Source organism: Anser anser (genome assembly GCF_964211835.1).
Source record: "Anser anser genome assembly, chromosome: 1".
Classification (NCBI taxonomy): domain Eukaryota; kingdom Metazoa; phylum Chordata; class Aves; order Anseriformes; family Anatidae; genus Anser; species Anser anser.
The window spans coordinates 100,050,927-100,072,783 of record NC_139720.1 but is presented as its reverse complement, the minus strand read 5'-3'; the positions used below and the strand labels follow the sequence as shown (position 1 = coordinate 100,072,783).

Below are 21,857 nucleotides of genomic sequence, written 5' to 3'. Positions count from 1 at the left end.
ACGCACCTTATCTGCCCAGCTGGAGAGAAAAAAGTAACCACTTTAATTGTATTGTATCAGGAGCTTTGTTAATACCATGGTTGGACAGACATGCAAACAAAGAAGCATGCCAAAAAGTACGCCAAAGAAATCCTGGGAGCCAAAAAATGGTGCTGGCAGTAGTGAGATAAGACTTTCTGAGGTGTGGGTTGACCTAGCCATAATGAGCACTTGCTGTAGTGTCATTGCATTAGATACCATGTTGGAACTAATAACACTGTTCTGTCAAGCATGAAGAGATGAAGCAGCAGAAACAGGAGCTGGGGCAAGCATTGAAGGAGCTGAACAGTTTATTACTAGGTGTGCAATGTCTTTCACAACCATCTACAATTTTCCCAGGTTCTGCAGCCTCCTCAAATTTCATAGTCCTATCAGAGCATATCTAGTATACCTGTGAGTACAGGATCACATATCTGGCTTTCATAGCAGAATATATGCAGCATTTCAGGAGGAGGACGAAGACCTTCATTGGGGTTTCCAAAACATAACCATCTGCTGTCCTTTTCATGACCATGACCTGCTCCTGTATTTTTTCCTCTCTGATCGCATGAGTATTTAAATTATGTGGCAAGGTTTTGGTACCAGAGGATGGAGGGGCCACAGTGGTGGCCTCTATGAGAAGAGGCCAGAGCAGAGATTGCCCTGCAGCCTGTGGAGACCATGGTAGAGCAGTTATTTCCCTGCAGCCCATGGAGAGGGCCACACAAGAGCAAATCTCCACGCTACAAGAGCAGGTCTCCATATTGCAGCCCATGGAGGACCCCACAGTGGAGCAGGTGAAATGCCACTGAGGTAAATGAAGCCCTGGATTACCCAGGAGTATTGGTGGTGAGAACAAAAGGTTCTATATCTGGGAACCCAAGCTGCTAAGGGAGAGGGGCACTTTTTAGTCCTGGGGAAAACTGAAACTAAAAACAACAGTTGTATATGATGAAGATTTATTTTTTTAAAGCACTTTACAGTGTTTACTGTAAATACGCAGAAACTGAGTATTTTATACAAATAGTCCTCCAGAATGCCTCCTGTGACGTGGCCCTTGCATATCTTATGGCTGTAGATAAACCTTTAGGAGCTAGGCTAGTGGTGGTGTTTCCATCTTGCACCTGATTTTGTGTTTTCTCTCATTAGATCCTGCCCTTAGAATTTTTATAAGAGATGTAAAACAGATGAGATACAAGAAGCAAGACTTAAGTCTATTGCCCTTTCAGCTGAGTAGACATACTTTCCATCCCTATTTCCCAATGGTTAACTGATAAAGTGGGGGAACACAGTAGTGAAGTACTCTGTTACCGTGAGTTTCAACAAATATCTAAGACAATGTAATGTGTTTATTCTTTTTCCCTCCTAAACGCACTACCACGAGACTGACAATGGCTGCAGAATTAATTCTGAACTTCTCAAATATGTTTTTCTTACTGCTTTTCCAATATGTTCTTAATAACATACTGAAAAACTCAGACAACTTGAAATGCCTTCAAAATTTTCTTTCACAGTTTCTACCTGAGCAAAAAGCAAACACCCTACTCTGCATACTCTCCACTACAAATATGAGAATCTTCTTTGGTAATCTGGGTGTTATTTCACAGGCATTTTCTTCAAGCACTAAATTAGTTTTAGTAGGGTTAAAGACTATAAGACTGGAGTAAAATAGTTTCAGATATAATTCAGTTTTTCATTCCCATGTTCGTATGACACTGTCGATCTTTATGCATGTTTGAGTCATTCTCCTGGCTTCACTAACCATCTTGCTTGACCAACACTGTTGATAGTTAACTCTAAATTGTTTTGGTTTTGCCTTTTTGGAAGTGTTTATACTATGAGTGTAAGCAAGCTGAAGGAGTATTCATAGAAGGAATGTCAATATTTAGTGATTTCCTTGAAATTTTCTTCTTATGCTACATGGAAGTTCATTGGTGCAAAGTTTTGGGTTTTAGTTTTCTTCATGAGATAATCACAGTCAGATCTTTGTCATTTTCAAGCTACTTGTCAAAATTCCTGACTGTCTTAATTTTGAGATGATACTAAAAGTCTGGGAACATTGACTTACCTTCTGGGAACAACTATTTAATGACAGTATATGCATAAAAAATGTTTTACCTGGATAATTGATCACAAATATATCAGTTTTCTTATGCTATTTGGCATATTTGATTATATAATCTTCTGAAATAAGCAAGAAGAATATTTCCACATTGTTACTCGCCTCTCTTGGTAACATTTCAGAAAAATAGTAAGTTTTCATTACTTTAGACCCTTCAGTCAGTTGCCTTCTAGTACTTATTTCCAGACACAAACATTCAGATACCGACTTCTGACTAGTAAAATATTATGTAGTGTGGAGTGCTGTAATGAGTTTGAGAAGGAGATATGAAACACAACAGAGCCAAGGTTAAATGCTAGTCTGTATATAAATTTTTATGTGGATTAGCAATATAATTCAAGTTGTGCAACTACCTGCCACGTGTAGGTGGCTGCAACTTTACAATATCACTGTATATTAGACTCTGTACTGTTACTCACCTTATTAACTTGCATATAAAATCAATAGCATCATCCAGGACTCTATTGGGTTTTCTGCATTTCCAGTACTACTTTCATCTTATCATCATGTCCTGCTTAGAACATAAGTTATTCAAAAGAAAAAGATGGGTTTGGATTGGGGGAATAGTAGGGATATTTATATGCCTTTTCCTGTTGAAAACGGTGTGAGTGTACACAGCATACTTTCATATAAATGTTAGAGGGGGTATGCCAGCAATTCTCATGGTGAACACTAGAGATCACTTCTCTAACAAAATATGTTTCGATTTACTTTGGGCAAAATGGGGCAAAAATCTGTTGGCTGCTTAATATGAGATTGTATGGAGTTTAGCAAACTTACAAAAATGAACTATCAGAACATTTCCAAATTTATTACAGCCTTGCTTCCTTCCAAATCAACAATGCTTCCCCTCCCCTAACTGAGTCAAATAAGAATCCCTTAAGGGAAAATCTTATTCACTGAAAAAATCAATTGCATTCTTACTGATTTCAATGGCACAAAAAGGTTTCCCACTGAGATTTTTTTAATAACTCCTCTCTGCCACTTCTATTGATTTTAATGGTTTACATTAATCATTAGACTTATGTCTGAGATTCAGCTGCTAGACTGAATGAGGTGGACAAATGAACAGGATGCCAAAAGCTACTGTCAATTATGCATGAGCAATGTCACAATATTACTTTTAAACGTTAATGCTATTTTTCAGGAGCACAGCAGACTGAAATATCTGCAAAGTAAGGAACGTTCATGTAAACTGCTTTTGAAGTAATTGAGGCATTAAAAATATTTAATAATAATTAGACTGAAATAATAATGAATTCACTGAGAGGAATCATTATTAACTGTGCACTGTAGTTCCTGTGAAATTATGTTTTATGGAGTTTTGTACAGAATTCTGTTTTGAAACTCTTTTAAGCCTGTAATTTATCTGCCTTATTAGTAAGACATATTATTCTACTCCAAACAATAGCAATGTGTACTGTAGCAGACAACAGTTTGCTTCTTCCTAAAGGTTAAACACCTATATACTTCCACATAGTGCAACTGATTCAAAACATTTAAGATTTGTTGGTGGGTATGAACACGGTTTCCTTCCCCAACATGTCATAAAATATACATACCTCTTTCATAGAGGATTATTTTACTATTATACTAATTAATCAAGGACCAAAAGCTTTGCACATGGTCACTTTATGGAAGTATCTTTGTGAACTACAAAAAAAATAAAGTTCCTCAAAAATTCATCGATCTATTCTGTAGTGCTTGTATTCCATTCAAAACTGGATGTGAGATGAAGATTTACTCATAGATCATACTGGAAAATTACACTCAAACTTTAACTGTAACAGTTTGTCTTCTCCATAACTTAATTCCAGCTATTTAAAGTCCATTGTTAATTATTTTGCCTTAATTCTTTCGTTTGTTTAAAATTCTGGTTTCTTTTCATTGTGTCATATGCGTCATATGATATGTCACATACATATAATTAACTTCCTTTTCTTGAATCACTAATATATCTGATACAAATACTTTTTAGAAAGATAAATATTTGAATGATGGCATAGACTTACCTAAGACATGGGATACTGTCCTTCATCATTCCTTCACATGCTACAGTGTTGGTACTGCCTGAAAGGCTCTTTAAAGAAGGAAGCTGGGAAGAGGCATCTGGAAACTGGGGAATTATTTCTGGTTCAGGAGTGATGATATCTTCTACTTCATACTGAAGTCGTACCTCTAGTGACTTAAATAAATAAAAAGCTAAGTCACAATTTAATAAAGAAAGCTGCTGGAAGTTTTATTACTTTCAAATAAATATCATTAAATCTTATTTCCTTAAAAACAAACAAACAAGCAAAAAGCAACAAAACATTTATCATCATCATGTGCAAGCAAAGAATACCGTCATTTGTTATTTATACAGCCTAACAGTCTAACATCACATAGGAACTTGGAGAATTAATTAGGTGTATTCTTCCAGTGCTGACTTTGATCCAAGCCTTTTCTTGTAAGTGAAAGGAAAGATTACAGCTTTCCAGAACTTAATCTGAAAAGACATATTAATTACTCACTCCCAAATAAACAATATTTCAGCATAAGAAGGCATCATTAAGGATCAATTTAATGAAATTTTTGTCTATTGTCCATTTTATTTTTTTCCTAAGCCAATTAATTAAATTATCATCAACTCTTTCTCTGTATTGCTAGTACAACAGAGTCTCTACAAGACAGGTTTTAGCCAGTCTGCAGAAGCTGAACAGTGTGAGTAGTACTAGTCCATGAACTCCATCTGTCCATATGTGGGTGTCAGGAAATCAGAGGTAACAGCACAGAGTTCCATATTCCTTAGACTGCACATGAGCTTGGCAGATTCTAGAATGCAAAATCTAAACATCTTAACTTTCAATCTCTGGATAGGGAAAAGGAGACCAACCAAGCTTAACCATCCTTCAATTCTTTCCACTAATTCAGGAAATTTTAACTGAAGGAATTTCAAAACAGGGGAAACTGGGCAGGGAACTCAAATCTATATAAGTAATCATCTAAAAAATAAAATCATGATAAATATCGGGTAATTCTTGGATAATTTGTGAGGTAGAAAGGAGAACTCTAGAAAACAAAACAAAACAAAAAAAGTACAGCACTTTAAGAGTTAAGGTCTTGGGAATACTAGCTAAATAGTAATTTCAGTGCTGGTTTCTTGAAGTGATCAGAAGCAATTACAGATGTAGATCTCCTTCTTAGTAGTTTCTCACCGAGACATCATCTTCACCAAAATCAAGATGGCAGCACAAAGAAGCTAATTTGTATGAAAATCAGGAGATAAGGATCAGTACACTGAAGATGTGCCTATTTCTCAACCATTGTGTTGTAACATTTCAGAAAAAAGTGATTTTGCTCAATCAGAAGAGAAAGTGTCCTTTCTCAAATTTTCACTTTTGTTTCCTCCAAGCAAAATCTATACATATTTTTTTGCCTGAATCAGCTTAGAAGCCTACGGACAACATTTGCTTTGAAAGAGTGAAATATCGAGTTCAGGAAAATCTAATCTTCTGGAAGTAATTGCTGCTGTCTGAAACAATTTATAATGCTGTTTAATGTTTACGAGGGAAGGGAGTATGGGAAGAACATGTTCTTCTGCTGACCATTTTAGAAGTGCCTAATTCTTCTCTGGATGTTTTTCTTTGTGTCTTCCTTTTTCTACTAAAAATCATTTTGTTACGTTCTATCACCCACTTACACACAGAAGGAAAAATTGTGGCACCAATTTATTTTGACACACTGTAGAAATCTTTTTTTGATAATTGAATCAATATGTTAATTGATTTTCCTTTCTATGGTCAAACTACTGCAAACTTATTTTGTATCATTCCTCTCAAGAGCTTTGAAGGAGAGCTTTACAGAGGAATCATAGACTGATCACTGAGAAAGTGATCTTGTTTAATATATACCTAGATATCTTTCCTGGACTGGATGGAATGGATTTAGATAATAAAATAGCAACAAATGCTTTTCACATAACTATATGGCAATGACTCGAAGGTTGGATATAAACCAGACTTTGAGTCATGTGCATACTACTTGTCTCCAGAATCTGACATGGAATGACACAAATAACACTTATATTCATGAAGTCCCAGGCACAGCCTGCGCCTTAAGGCATGTTCAGCAGTGGACTTCCCTGCTACATGGAGGAACCTCAGAGTAGCCTTCATGCTTCCCATTCATCATAGCAATGATGTTACAAGACTGATGGCTCTCAAACATGGTGTCTATTAAAATGCTGGGATTTGTAGATGGAACTCAAGCTATGTTCAGGCTGGTTGCTACAGACACTAAGTGCTAGAACTTGGGCTCACCTCACGCAGCAAAGTCCTGAGGCTGGCCAGCCCAGTCTGAATATAGACAATGCTAGGCGAGCTAAAGTCAGGTATGTATTCCAACAAAAACTCCTGTACTTTTTGTTAAAAAACAAGGAAACAAACAAACAAAAACAATACTAAAACCAAAACAACAAGAACACCACTTAGGAATGAAGACTTGAATGCTTGCAACAAAAATGGTGAAACAAGAGATGAGGCTCATCTCAGGGATGCACAAAATCCAGGAGAACTCATTGATTATGCCAAAAAATATTAGATGATACTAAAACAACTCTTCACAGAACAATTCCTTATATAAATGTTTCTTAAGTACAGATGAAATCTGAGAAACTGTTAAATTGCACACATTATTATATTTTAGAACACACCGGGTCTGCTGCAACTCAGCTGAAAATCTAAAAGATGAAAATAAAGAAAATAAATGTTAGGTAATAAAAGATAAGGTGCATTTGCTGTGAAATAGTATATGAACATTGAAATGTAATGATTTTAGCAGCATTATGTGTGAACTGCTCAATAAGGTGAAATTACTGTTCATTAGCTTAAAAACCTTCCTGAAAGGACGCCTCAAGCTAGCTTAAAAATTGCCTCTGGTGGAAAAACGAGAGGAAAAAAGCAGAACAACTACTGGTAATGAATCTCTTTACCAACTGGCACATGATTACAGGCCAAAAGTGGCACAGATGTTTTTGCCACGCTAGAACTATAGACTTTCTAAAGGACATTAAAATAGTGTGAAAAGGAAAACTTTTGTCAGGGAAGGTGTAAATGGAATGGAATGTTTGGGTCAGCCATGGGGATTTTTTGAGAGCCAGCAGACATGAAGAAAGACCTTCTGGAAAGAGTGTGTCTGGAAGTTGCGGACTATTCTCCAGAGTCAGAAACTGGCAAGCCAGAAGGAAAGGCAGTCATGTTTAGATTGGCTTTCTCTTAAGAGTCATCTGCCGTTAAGTATTTTAGACTAAAGAAAGATTTTTTTACATTTTAAGTGCCATTGAGCCACACTGCTAGAAGTGGTTGTGGCTCCTGTGAAGAAATGCAGTTTTAAACAAAAGTCTGACATGCTGTAGAATGATAATAAGTACAAGATGACTGAAGTGCAGTTAAAAGAACATGAACTGTATGATTCTACCTCAAAAGAAGTGACTGCATGAGACCTGAAGACAGAAAAAGGAATATTTGAATAACGCTGAGGATCATGATGCTTAATAAAATAACAACTACTTAGCCATAAATCACCTAGCATTTCAAATAGTGTCTATTTTGGAGGAAACAAAGTCAGTCTAAGTCAGAAAAAAAATAAACTCTCTTAATTTTGTTAAAGCCAGTGATAATTTTCAGTTCCCTTTCATGACAAATACTATGAACATAAATCGAAGATACTAAATACTTAATTTAAGAAGAGCAATGTTGTCTGATAAAACATACATCCATCAGTATTTTAGAGAAGGCAAGTATGACAGAGATTTAATGAGATCAAAGTCTTAAAAGCAAACTACATCTGAAATCCATCCTGAATTTTACTATTAAAGTGAAAAAGAAGAGAGTTGGATAGCAAAAACTCATGTTTTTATTACCAGCTTAAGTATGAGCAAGATTTCCCTCAAAATTTTAAAAATTGAATGTTCCTAAACCTATGTTTACTGAGCTTGATATTATTTTTTTCAAGTATATGAGTACAGCAAGCACTTTGATTCAGAAATGTTGTTCTTTTATAAAGGATTATGAATGACTTACTGCAATTTCTGTATTTACTTCATGTTTGCTGAATCTATAAACAACCACATATGCAGAAACTCCTGCCACACAAAAAATTCGGCTTTCGGGACACCAGTACATCATCTGAACAGCAAAAGGGTCTTCTTCCACAATCTCAGCTGTTGCTTTTCCTTCTCCCAACTTTTGTTTTTCAAAGACCTTTGATGTTTTTAATTTGTACAACATCTGTAGAGTAACTGGAATATATTAAAACATATAAAAATACTGATTAACAATAAGAAAATCAGTTATAAAATTCTTCAGTTCCCATTTTCTTTTCAGTTGTGGCATAACAAAGAATCATGTGAAGGCCTAAGAAGAGAAAAAGATGGGCATTATATTCTGATATGCAGTATTGGTAGGACACGTATTTGATATTTACAAAATGTGTATTTGTCTGTGAAATAGTACTTTCTGAGGCAAGATTATACTCAGTGTTAAAAAGAGGTTCTGATGCAACTGCTGTTTTCCTAATGAGATGAGAAACTAACATTTCCTTTGTCTTGCTAGAAAGTAAAGTGTAAGAGGCATATTAAGAGAAAAAAAAAAAAGGAAAATATTCTTGGCAACACAAAGACTTTCTGTAAGAACAGGAGTTCTAAAATTCTTTGAATTTCCTGACTAATAAGTATATCTGTATTTATACCTGCATATAAAAATGTAATATCCAGAAACTTTGGTCAAGAGTACAACTATAGCACCGTGAATTTTGGAGGCAACAGAGGAATTGTAATTAGCCCCATTTTGCTTTATTGACATTCCCCTTTGCTGTGTTTTTTACTACTTTTACATTAATTTACCAGTGTCATTAATCAATCACTGCATAAGGTCAGAAAAAGTCAGTCAGGCCCAGCACCTATTAGGGTGTGTATTTACATAAAGGTAAAGCTGCTACACATGTTACTGTAATTATGCTAGATCAGTCCAGCTACCTTGTGTAACAAGCAATGAAAAGATGAAGAGTGGTGTTTTAGTTATGTAATCAGATGACAACAGAATTATTATTATTATTATTTTTTTTTTTTCAGTTTAAGTATATTCCAAATTTTCACAAATTGCAGCAATTACTTCTATAATGAATTCATCATTCTTCTGTGTTTTGTGGAGGTGGGAGAGGGCTCAGGATGCCCTTAGTCTCAGCATCAAATCCAGAGAGTCACTTTGAATCAGGCATCTTGGGCCTACCCATACTAGGACTTGAAGAATTACAGAGTCATAGGACACAAGTACAAGGCAGACTATGCCTTATGCATCTGCGAATTACTGGGCACCACTTGCACATGGGCAAGTAAGAGATGGCTTTTGAGATAAACCTGGGAAGATAAACTTGGGAAACTGCTTCAGTGGCTTAGCAATTGCCTGTCTCCCACAAATCTGTGTTTTCAGGTGCAAAATTATACAATTAAAATATGTCTAAAAGCAAAGTATTTTGTGCCTTCCAGTACAAGTAGGCTATTATGTTTGACAAGAATCCTCAAATTAAATTTGAACTCTGTTATAAAAATTAAGTCTGTGTGAATAATAGAACTTTGTAATAATTAAAACCTTGTAAATAGTAAGTATCAAGTATAGTACCAGTAATGCTGTAAGCAGGACTAAGACCAGGACATCAGAGATGCACTGAGAGTCCTATTACTGTTAAAGCAATGAATGAATATTCATGATCATCCAGGCTTTTACCTCCAAGGCCAACTCCCGTTGCAGCAACTGATTAGCGGTTTATGTTTACACCCTGTGAGAAGCTTTTTTTCCCCCGCTTTTTTTCCCTTTCCTTTTCTCCTGTTGACCTCATTGCAATTTTTTCCTTTTTGATGTTCACTATAGATTGAAAATGCTGAAAGATGCAAACTTTAAATGTGGCATGTATCTTTTCTTCTTCCATTTCCCCAAAATATATATATTATAAAACAAAATATATTAGTCACTTTCTGATGTAACTTCTAGTAATGTTCAGTTGACATGGCTACACAGAATTCCTATATGAAATTAGGCTTTGGAGATACTCATTTTCTCCTTGACCATCCTGGTGAGTGAAAGATTTGGTATTAGGCAAAAACAGAATTACCTGACAAACTCATCAGTTTTAGCTGATGTTAAAATCTTGTAAGTGTTCTTCATATTTAGCTGGAAATGGTAATACAATTAATCATGACAATTCTGCAATTGGACAATTGGAGTTAGCAGGTAGTTTAAATACCTCACAGTTGGTGTTCTTGGCCACTATGTCAGACTGTTTATTAGGGTCAAACTAAATCTCTCCGTGCCTAGCATTTCAGATAGTTTCTTTCATGCTTGTTTCTTTAAGAAATGAAAAGAGACTAACTCAGGAAAGAGTTGTTCTACCTAGAGATCTCAGTACTACTGAGGGGAGAGAATACAAGGCAACACTGCTCCAACTCTTGTGAAGTACAGACATTATTTAAAGCAAAATACGTTTGCTTTCATCCAAAATACATGCATCTTTAAAAATAAATATATTTTCCTAATAAGTACCATATGTATTTTCTGTAGGGAAAAATGCTGTTTTCCGATATTTACAATTACAGCTAAAATGTGTGGAATAACTTTTATGAAGCTTTTTCTTGCTAGCATGAACGTAAGTGCTTCCTAATTATTTCCTGGTTCTTGGGACTGGGCAGGACTTAGGTCTTTAATTAAGTAAAAATAAAATATTAAAATACAATTATACATCTTATCTGTAAAAAAGACTACATTATACTCAGAATAGAAGAGACATGAAAACCAAAACTGAACATTAGGTCTAATTCAGCTCACTCTTTTATATACACAAGAGGATTATGCCCTAGGTATTATTTGCTAGTACTTCGTCCTTCAGAGGTTTTGGTATGTCAGATCTGGTGTTTTAATCCCTCTCCTGGACTTTCATTCTTTTCTGTCTAATATATCTCATTAGCAATGTTTTTTCCTAATTTGCTTAATATCACCTGACTATTCCTAATTACACTACCTGAGATATTACTATGCATAATGTAAAATATCATGTATTATATATGTGTGTGCGCATGTGCATGATTTGTCAGCATTATATAAAAGTGAACTTCAGAAACTTACTGGCAGAAGCATCCCAAAACTTTACTGATCCATCTGCATGGCTTAAAAAAATATAAAAAATAAATGTGTTAAACCAAGATGCAATTACAAAACATTTTCTACTTTCAGTGAGTGATAAATATAAGTAGAAAAACTGTATTTCACTTGTGTGGTAACTCCCCATACCTTACTGACAATGTATAATGGCATATATACTAACCATAAGAAAATATTTCGTTATTAGTTTGATTGCATTAATAGAACACTTTTTGATGCATTTCCTATAGAGAACTAAGTCCCCAGTGATTTTTAAGATCACAACAGCACAAAATTAATTCCCATACTAATGCCAAGGTTAAGATTCAGCACTTTGGGCCTTGCGGTGGGCCAGCATCAGGCCTATGCACTCTAAAAATGGCATGTATATCTAACTTCGAAAAGACAGAGGGCAAGCTAATTCTGCGTAATACCTTACAGCTGCATTCTTTTTATCAGTAGAAAATCTCCTCGAAGTAGAGTCGGAGAAAGGAGACACTTCTGTTTAAAATTAGAATAATCTCTTATCCTCCTTATTGGTACTATTGCACATATTTTTGTATCTTTTAAAGACAGCTTTTGACTATCATTGATTATAACAATTTATCAAATGCATTGCTACCATCAGCATGGCTGAGACCAGAAGAAAACACAGAATGCATCTTACAAGAAGGCTGAGTTGTACTTTTCAGGGTGTTTTCTTGAAAATACATCAGGCATTGGCTCAATGGGGCTGCTACTTCAATCTGAACCTTTCATGGGTATGTCCCTCACTTACAAGGTGAAATTCATCCCGGTGCACCACATCCCCACTAATCCTGTGGTATTAAAATGAATTCCCAAACCATCCCCAGACACAAAGTCACCAGAAGGCCAAGGGACAACAAGCACAGAACAGCCGGCTCCCCTTTTAATGCTTTTCTCTATGGCCCTCAAGACCAAAAAATTCTATTGCAAAGGATCCTCCTTTCCAAAGGTTCCATCTTAACAAGAATACAGACTTATTTTCTAAAACTGGGGCCTCAATCAGTAATTCTTAACAGTAGTTCATCCTTGAATACAAAGCTCTGTTTTCTACAGCAAACGGGAATTTCTGTGGTGACTTTTACACCAAGAAGAAAAACCACGTACTTCAACTGAAGAAGTTAGGACACAAATACCCTGTCAAGGGTCAATGTTTACTTATAGGTAACCCACAATTAAAAGTTCTAGACACTAACAATTTAAAAGAACAAATCCTCAGTTTCATTCTCACCCTGTAATAATGATTTCGGGATATGTCTGAGCTCCAAGGTTCCATGCTCCACCACTGATAGGCCACTCCTAGACAAACAACAAGAACATAGAGTTTAAAACTAATCCTGATGAATTTTGCTTGGTTAATTTTTAAACTCAAGAGCAGACTTCTTCTTCCAGAAAGCAATACACCTTATAAAAGGAATGAAAATGTGTAGTATTCAAGGCTTTTAACGCTTATTAACATTTTTGTATATTCATTAAGACTTTGAATTTCTTTCTTTCTTTTTTAAAAAACATTTTGGCACAGATTATGAAACTGACTTTTATGTTAACAACTAAAGTTCCAAGTTTTTAAAAGATTTCTGCACAGCTAACACTGCAAACATTCAAACAGGAACCAGAGGAAGGTGTAACAAACAGCTCTGCTACTGTTTTCACATTTCTTGACTCTTGGAGCTTCTATAGGATGCTGAATAGAACTGAGAATCTATTCTGAGGATGGAGACTACTGAAGAAGCTGGCCCAGAAAAGTGGGAAACAAGTATCTGAGCATCACGATATGGGATATGAGACAAGAATGCAACTTTCACAGATCATGAGAAATCATCATCTCTTCCCTGCCTTTGTTTACTAGTGGCGAGATTCTCACTCTCTTCCTTGATCTAGGCTGGCAAAGCAAGATGGTGGTCTGTGCCGAAAACTTGACACGTACGGATACAGGATGTGGCAGATGACATGGGCAGAGTGGGTAAGGATTTGTGCAGAGTATGACTGGGTAGAAAAATCTGGGCATACAAACTGGTTCTGAGAATACGTGGACTCGATGCGTGTGGGTACGGAAATGGGTGGGTGGCAAAAAATTGGCTATCTACATTCTGAGTGTGTAGGATACATAAAGATAGATAAAAAGACAAATTGAAGAAAGAAAAAACATATTTTCTTAAGTACTTGGCTGAATCAAGACCCCAAAGAAGTATATAGGGCCCAGATTCTCAGTTCATGGAAAACAAGACAGCTCCAAGGAGAATACTTCTTTTAATATGAACAGAAAACTGATGGTTTGATTAGTTTGCCCAATATTTTTTCTAATTTGTTTATTATGATTTCTAATCAAAACATAAACCAGATTAATGCTTGAAACTTATAAAGTAATTCCATTTTCTATTTTTATTTCTGCAGCTTGTATTATTTCTAAGACTCTTTCATTAAGACCTTGGTAGTTCAGTAAAATAATAATTAATATCCTTATTTAATGAAATGCTGTCAACTCTTAAATTCCACCGAAGCTTTTCTGCTTTCCATTATACTCATTTTATATACTACTTCTTTCTTTGATAGAGATAACATATTCAGACAAATTTGAATTTTAAAGTCATGGCATTCTTTTAACTCAATCTGATCTGACATAACTCCAGCAGCCTTAGTCCTGTATAATGGTGGCTTAAGCAACCACAGAAGGAAAGCTGCCTCTAAGCTGCTGGCTGGACCAATTTGAAATTAGCTATTAAAGAAGTAAAATGAAAATAATTTGGCAAGATATTTCAAAGACATAAACTGTATATCTGCTTTCTTTATTTAATATATTGGTTTTGTTTACCTTAGTGCTGTATCCTTGCTTTTTATGTTTTGCTCCTACAGAATAGAGTACAGGAATCAAATCTGGAGGACAGTCGGCAAAATATTCTGTGCAGGTGACAGGTGACTCATGAATGTCAATAGGATATGGATTTTCAAAGATTGGAAAACTAGTCAAGGAAGACAATTTATTAGAAGCACTGTGATACACTAAACCATATAAGAAGACATTGTTATTTTACAGTGTATAACAATCTAAGTAAAATCATTACTCATAAAGTACATTTTCCCTTATTTTTTAAAGATATGTATTGTTTTGGTGTCAAAAATAACTAGTAAAGATATAAAAATTCTTGTATTGTGACAAGAATTCTCTTTTTGTAATGTAAATTTTCCCAACATATCAAAATCTTATTTATGAAATACAGAGGTTGTACATTTTCTAGAAGCTTCAGGTTCACACATATAATATATACTATGACCTAAGAACTACCTTTACAGCTGTGGATTTTATGTTGAACAGTTTTGCTTATTGGGTTGGTAAATTACTGATTCTACAGTGAACAATTGAAATAACAGATGAAGTTTATTTCTCACTTGCATCAGTTTGGACTGTCTGATAAGAAGGCAGGCCTCGCTTCTGGCAGATTACACAATGTTATTCACAATTCAAAAATGCAAGAAATTTTGCTCTGATTCCACTTACATCCATTTTCTGTTGCTGAGATGATTGGAATTATTCTTGAAAGTGAATGATATCAGAATATGATTCACTTAAAATATTTCAAATCATTAAAGAAAAATTCTGTTCTTAGTTATACCAGTGTGAATGTGGACATACATAACTGTTAGTGTTGCATGCAGAACAAAGGAAATAAGAATCAGATCCTGCATTTCATGATATGTAGTTCCTCTCTGGTATTAACACTGATTCCAATGTGAAAGAATTATTTGTCATTTAAAACAACAAATGGATTATGAAAGAATCCCATAGATCCACTATAAATCAATGTCATTATTTATTAAGATACTTGAGTAAGCATTTAAGTGGTAGTCCCTGTGGAATCTAGTGAAGTTAGGTGTGCATATAAGTACTGGTTGAATCTAGTTTCTAACACACAAGTTCAGGTCATGATTCAGCAGGTGACCAAGGATCACTTAACATCAATATAACATGAATGTTTGAGGGCTTTACTGAAGGGATTACAGGCTTAGATTTATTCCCAAACTTGAAATCAAGCTTCTGTTGATTAGCTGATCCTAGTTTTTGAGGTGGAGGTAAACATATACAGTGAATTAACACCAAGAGTTAATGATTTTGGATAGTAAAATGACATTGCGTGATATCACTTGGATTTTTATTGTCTGCTAGACAGTTAAGTATAAATAACTTCATACAAGACTTCACACTTACTTGCTTTGTGTCAGGTCAACAACAATGAGATCTTTTTCCAAAAGCACAACTACAGCATAGGGTTCTTGAAATTCTGTAAGAGAAGAATAAAATATAAAAGACCTGGAGTTTTTCCATTAGTCATTCTAATCAAGTAAGTTACATATATGTTCTCTGAACATTCAGAGTCTATTAAACAAAGATTTGAGATCCAAATTTTATATATACATTTGCAAACTAGACATATCTGCAAAATAGAAAGCATTTGAGTAGGGCCAGATAGGAAATGAGAAAAGAAATGACTTTTGGACAGTTTTGGGGATCGACATACATAGCAGAAACAGTATTGGCATATTGAAAGTAAAGAAATAGAATGTAAGGAGGTTCCACTTCTCACCGCATTGCTAAATCCAATTATTATACAGAAAATGTATTTTTGCTGGCCAGTACTAATACTTTTTCTGTGTACTACTGTTCTTTAAAAATAGACTATGAACAGCTTGATATAAAATGCCCTCATTTCCAAAACAATTCCAAAGCAAGATTCCAAAGGAAATGTTCTCTATACCCTCATTTTAACAATAACAAGGGATAACAGAAGAAAACGTTCACAAGACTGCACTTGCAGTAGTGTACTGTGATCTTTCAGCCAGTTTTCTTTTGTAAGAGAGCATTTTCACCTAAGTTTCAACTTATTCAAAGTATTGTGCTCTACAATTCAATGGTGCTGATTTTTTTTTTTTAATACAGATGAGTTACAGTTGGTCACTGGAAAATTTGTGATCGAGAGTGCAATTAGAGAAATATTTATAATTTATTATATAAAATTATTAATGATTTTTCCTCCCTAGGAAATACTTTTCATAACAAAAGCTTACATCCAGCCACACAACTGTCATAACACTCCTGTAAGTCTGCTGCGTTCAATTCAGGTACTGATGAGTTCCTTCCTTCTGTACACTCTTTAGGAGAACATATACTTTGTCTCTGTATTTAACAATTTTTTTTTGGTTATCAAAAATGAATTATTGAAATGACAAGTATATGCTTCCCTTCACTTATAGGGTACATTAATTTACATAGTGCAAAAGGTATTAAAAAATTATAAATATGAAATTAAGACTCTAATTTCAACTGCAGCAACCCATTCCAATATGTACAAGCTCAGAGTACACTCTGGAGATAGCTCATGCCAAAATGCTTACTAAAAAGACAGCAACTTAGTCTCCTTTCAGGCCAGCTATGAATGCATGGTGTTTGGCATTCTGTTGTTACACCAGGCTGTAAGTAACAGGTCAAACCAAAATTTTTAAATAATAGTGTGTGAGCAGGGGGAGGGACTACAAAATGTTAATACTGGAAAGCGTCACTTTATTTGCCACAGGTAAATGAAATGCCATACTAACTTAGGTTACTGAAAATTAAATTTATTCCATGACATTGAAACATAGGCCATTGTTTTTAATATATAGTTGATTTAGCTGTGTGTAGAAGATTTATTTTACTTCACTCACTGGGGGATTAAAAAGCTAAATTTAGTTTCTTTTTTACTTACAGCTTTTCTAATGTTACTTTCTGGAGTTTTCTGTGAATTTACTTCAGCATTTGGCAGTCCCACAATATGCAGTAAAACACTTTAAGATATATACGCACATATGTTTGGTTAAGAGCAATATTTCCTCACACTAGTCCATGTGTTTCAAACTTGTATCTGGAGATTTACGCATACTTCATTGTCAACTGATTACTTGTTTTCTATGTTGAGAATGCAAACAAGTTCCAGTTACTTTCAGTGATTTATTTATTTATTTATTTATTTATTTTGAGATGGAGACGACTGTGAGAACAGAAGTTCCTGGATGGGAATTAAGAAATGAGAGAAGACTGCTTCATTTGTATTTTCTGTAAATATGTTTTGCTTACTGTACTCACCATTTGGATATGGGGTTTCACAGAGAGTTAAAAAATCAACTATGGGGTGATCCATTTCAAGAACTGTAATTGCTTTTCCATGCATAATTGTTAGACTTGGTCTTCGACAAGCCTTATCATATGACAATCCACCAGAAAATATCACAAACGGTTCACTATATCAAATATAAAAACATAGCAACCGTAAGTTTACACACGTAAAAGTTTACATTATAGGTTTAGTGTCTTTAAATAAAAAATAGCTTTGCAAAAAGAAAAAGGGGATGATTCTGAAAGCAGTTTATTAACTCAGGAATATAACATTGAAATAACTACAGAATGACAAACATACCTGTTTTTACAGGTCTTGTACTCTACTTTAAGAATTGGTTTACAGGATTCGGGTTTTTTACCATCTCTTTGAATTTTTCCTAAGGAAAGAAAGAGAGTGAAAACTGTATTAAAACATCATGGTAATAAAACTATCAAGCTACCAAACTAAAATATACACCTTGTAGCAACTGTATAATCAGCAAGAGAACGGAACTCTGAAGCTACAGGAGATGATGAGTGTTAATACCTATTTCCCTAATATATGTGCTTGTTTAAATTAATTACATTTATTATGGCTTTAAGTTTTTACTGCCACATACATTTAAAGGACTACAGACTACCCTTCAAAAACATATGAAAGCTACGCAGATTACTGATGAGCATGACACAGCTAATAATTATTGAACTTCACCAACTGTATACCTTTTCTGATCATAGAATGACTATAAACAGGTTCCTTTTGTTGACAAACTGTTACATGCTTTGTCATGTAACTAGTTGAGGGATAAAATTAAATGAAGTGTACATTTAAATTCATGGGTTCGTGGTTAATTCTGGCTCAGTATTTACTTCCAGTCAAAGAAAAGTTGTTTGTAAACTAAAAAAACAACAACAACCAAACAAACAAAAAACAAAAACAAAAAAAACACCACCCAAAACAATACCAACCAAACCAAACCAAACCAATTTTGCTTTTATTACTTTGGAAAATCTATGCTTGCTTTCAAGAATAAACAAAGATATTAGCAAACAACATGGAGAATATTGTATTGTTTCTTTGTTTTACTTTTTTACTGTCAAAATTACCATGTGGGATTGTGGTCTGGAATGGTCTGTTAGGACTTTTCAGGTTCCACAGGGTCAAGCTTCCATCTGAGTGACTGCACATGAACTGTTTCCCTTCATGGTGCCAAGCAACAGAATGAATAGCCTGGAGAAATGAATGAAGAACTTGAGACTGAAAAGGAATACACTGTCTACACTAACGATATTTTGATATATGACTTTGGATTATATTAATCTAACCGTGTATCAACAGTGGGATTGATTTTGTTTGTCGAGTCCATTACCAACACTTAAGAAACCAATGGCTGTAATCTACCGCAAATCAAGCAAAAATAATCCATTATAAATGCTAAAAGGACAGAAGAATGCAAGAAACTCTACTGAGTCAGACTAAAATTGAGGAAACGGTGTTAAGCAAGAAGTATATGAACAATATACAGTGCAATCATAATATGTCTGATAGCTCTTAGAAGTATTTCATTTGTCAAATGTACAGGGAATGCTATGCAACAGTTTTTACAGGTAACATACAACATACACAAGCTTTCCCAGAGGACTTCTTTGGAAAAGCAGAAATAGTACTCTATTCTTGAATCATTTTTCCTCCACATACTTAAGTTTCAGAGAAAGTACACAGAAACCTGTGATGCTTAATTTAAATACAAAATAACGTAAAAGACCAGGATTGTTTCATTGACATAAGAAAAAACAAAAACAGTGATGTAAGATAATTTGGGAACAAATAGTGATTCAGAGAAGAGTAATGTCATACTCCTATGTACACAATGCAAGTAACGTATAAGGAACGTTAGGTATACCAAAAAGGAACGCTTAAAAAATTAACAAAACATTCTCGCTATTTCACTAATAACTAGTGAAACTGATTAGCACAAGATATCAAGAAGTTCAAACACGGATTAGGCATGTAAAATAAATAATGACATTATCCATAATTACATCAAACAAGCTGAAAGGATAACAGTGCAAGTCTTTAATTTTTGCTGGTACATTCTGGAAACTAACAAAAGACATTTTCTGACAAAACAAAGTATTGCTTCTTTGATTACCGCAGTTTCTCACGCACTTCCCTCAGAAACAGAAATTCCCTGAATTTTCACCTGAATTTATTCCCCTTGTTAGCTGCCAAATAGCAAAAAATGCAATATACTTACATGTACATGTAAATAAAAGACAGTTATGCTTACATTTTGCTTACATTATGCTTACAATGCTTACAGTTGCATGTGTGTGTGTTTTCTTTTTTTTAACCTGATTTGTTCAAATCACTTTAAAATTATGTCTGGGTATTTAGTCAGCATTGGAGTTGTTCATATCAATTTTGCTTAAGCTGATAAGAAATTAACATAAGTGATGATGGTCACTCTTCAAGACTCCTTGTTGGTCTTCCTCTTTTAACAAGTGTATTGATTGCTATGGTTGGTAATGGCTCAGGGTCTGAAGGGAATTTCAGGGAAGAAAAAAAAAAAAAAAGTTGTGTCTCCTTCCCAGAACTTTTACTCAGCTCCTGAGGCTGGACAACATAGCCACAAATTAGGATTTCCATTAAGATGTCCCAGATGGAGGAGGAATGCCCCAGGATGAACCTGACTTGCTTTGTATATGAATAGTTAGCTAGCACACTGGTAAGCTAGACATGCCAATAAAGACTCAACAAACTGGGCAGAAACATTGTGAACTCTAGATACTTACCTTCAAGTGACATAATGGGTGTCACCCAAACTTCTACCTACCAGAGTAGAGTTGTCAGAAAATTCCTCTCAAACACCCATAAGATATCAAACTACAACTTAAGCAACAAAAGATAACACAGAAAGATGGCTCACATACAATCCATTGACATTGCCCTTGGTTAATAAGAACCCTAGATCTGTGGGAACTACTGCATTTCTCCCCTTGTGCAAATTAATTCTGACATGAGCTTATTCATGCTTGCTATCATGCCAAATTCAAATCTGCTTTTGATGTGTTATCACACATAGAAACATTTCACATGGTTACAGTCACTAACTGTGCCTGAGCAGGAGCTAGTAACTAGCAGATGAAATTTGCTGCCTGTTAAACTGCCTCTCAGCTGCTAGGTGCCACCTGCCAACATAAGCCTCCTGTTGAGTGGAGCTGAGCAGGAATGCTCCTACAGTCACAGACAGTTGGCATAGCAGCAACTCAAATTCACCTGATAGACTGCCCTGAATTGATCAAGAAATACTTAGGATTTGTTTTGGAGGTCTCAACTAGGAGTCATGAATAACACTGAATGATGGCAATGAGTAAGTGTCCCTAATTTTCTCTCTGCTAGAATACGTCTAGTATTCTGATCCATTTCTTCAGCATCCTCACAAAAAACGAGCAGTTATTTACTTAGAACAAGAGTTCATCAGAGTGGGTGACTCATGTGAATGTTCACACAGTGTGTACACATAAAGCTTATCACTCCAGATTGGGTATGTTTCTCCTGCAATACCAACAGTGGTTGCATGCATACTCCATCTTCTCTCATACTCAGCATGTACTAAAATTAAGCATGCCCAACACCATTTCAGTTCACTCCTGAGCACAAAAATCACTCCACTGAGAGGAAATGATGGGTACTCTAAGACCACTTTTAACCGTATTTTGAACAAGCACAATACTAATCTCATCCTATCACTTAAGTCTTAAGAATCCTTTGTATTAGTAGTACTACAGGACCATTACAGCAAGGGCTGCATCAGATGTGATGCTTCCATAATGGCATAGTGCTTGATAAAGGTAGGGAGATGTCGTTTGTCAAATGTCTCTGAGAACTCTGCAGCTTCCTTTGGGAGATGTGTTCTAATGAGAGATGGTGTCTATGCTATAGAAAGCTCTGAATATGATTTGACACAACCTGTCAAACTTATAAAGCCTGCATAAGAAGATGGCTGGTTTTTGGGGGTCTGCCAACTATCGGTAATAACTTGCAGATACTTTGAAGTATCTAGTTTGTTTATGTACTCTCTTTTTATACCTATCTATGGAAATAAACTTCTAAGGACTTTAGGAAATGGTTTGAAATGGGAGCCTTTTATAGAGGGCATCATGCAGGATCATTGATTGAAAGGGCCTGAATATCTCATACTCAAGAGAGATGATCACCACTGGCAAGATGACAGTCATCATCACACCAAAACACAAGCTTGCATCTGACAACTCAAAGAGCAGACACAAGGGTCTAAGCAGCAGGTTCAAGCTCCACTCTGGCACCAAGTGTCTCACAAGTGAGAACATTTTAGTCTCTTGAGAAGCTTTGTCACAGTAGAGAAGAGCACAT

General features: G+C 35.2%; 1 protein-coding gene across 10 annotated transcripts in view; it reads right to left on the bottom strand.

Moving 5' to 3' along the window:
* The window catches only part of STXBP5L (syntaxin binding protein 5L), a 206,639-nt gene that overhangs the window by 60,943 nt on the left and 123,839 nt on the right, over positions 1-21,857 (bottom strand). For all 10 annotated transcript variants that reach the window (XM_083834588.1, XM_083834584.1, XM_083834587.1 and 7 more), the window contains 9 exons: positions 18,569-18,692; positions 17,781-17,859; positions 17,450-17,604; positions 15,539-15,611; positions 14,147-14,294; positions 12,566-12,633; positions 11,296-11,336; positions 8,203-8,420; positions 4,153-4,325 (listed from right to left, as the gene is read on the bottom strand). In XM_083834588.1, the coding sequence (XP_083690714.1) occupies positions 4,153-4,325; positions 8,203-8,420; positions 11,296-11,336; positions 12,566-12,633; positions 14,147-14,294; positions 15,539-15,611; positions 17,450-17,604; positions 17,781-17,859; positions 18,569-18,692 (1,079 nt within the window). The remainder of the gene's footprint in view (positions 1-4,152; positions 4,326-8,202; positions 8,421-11,295; positions 11,337-12,565; positions 12,634-14,146; positions 14,295-15,538; positions 15,612-17,449; positions 17,605-17,780; positions 17,860-18,568; positions 18,693-21,857) is intronic.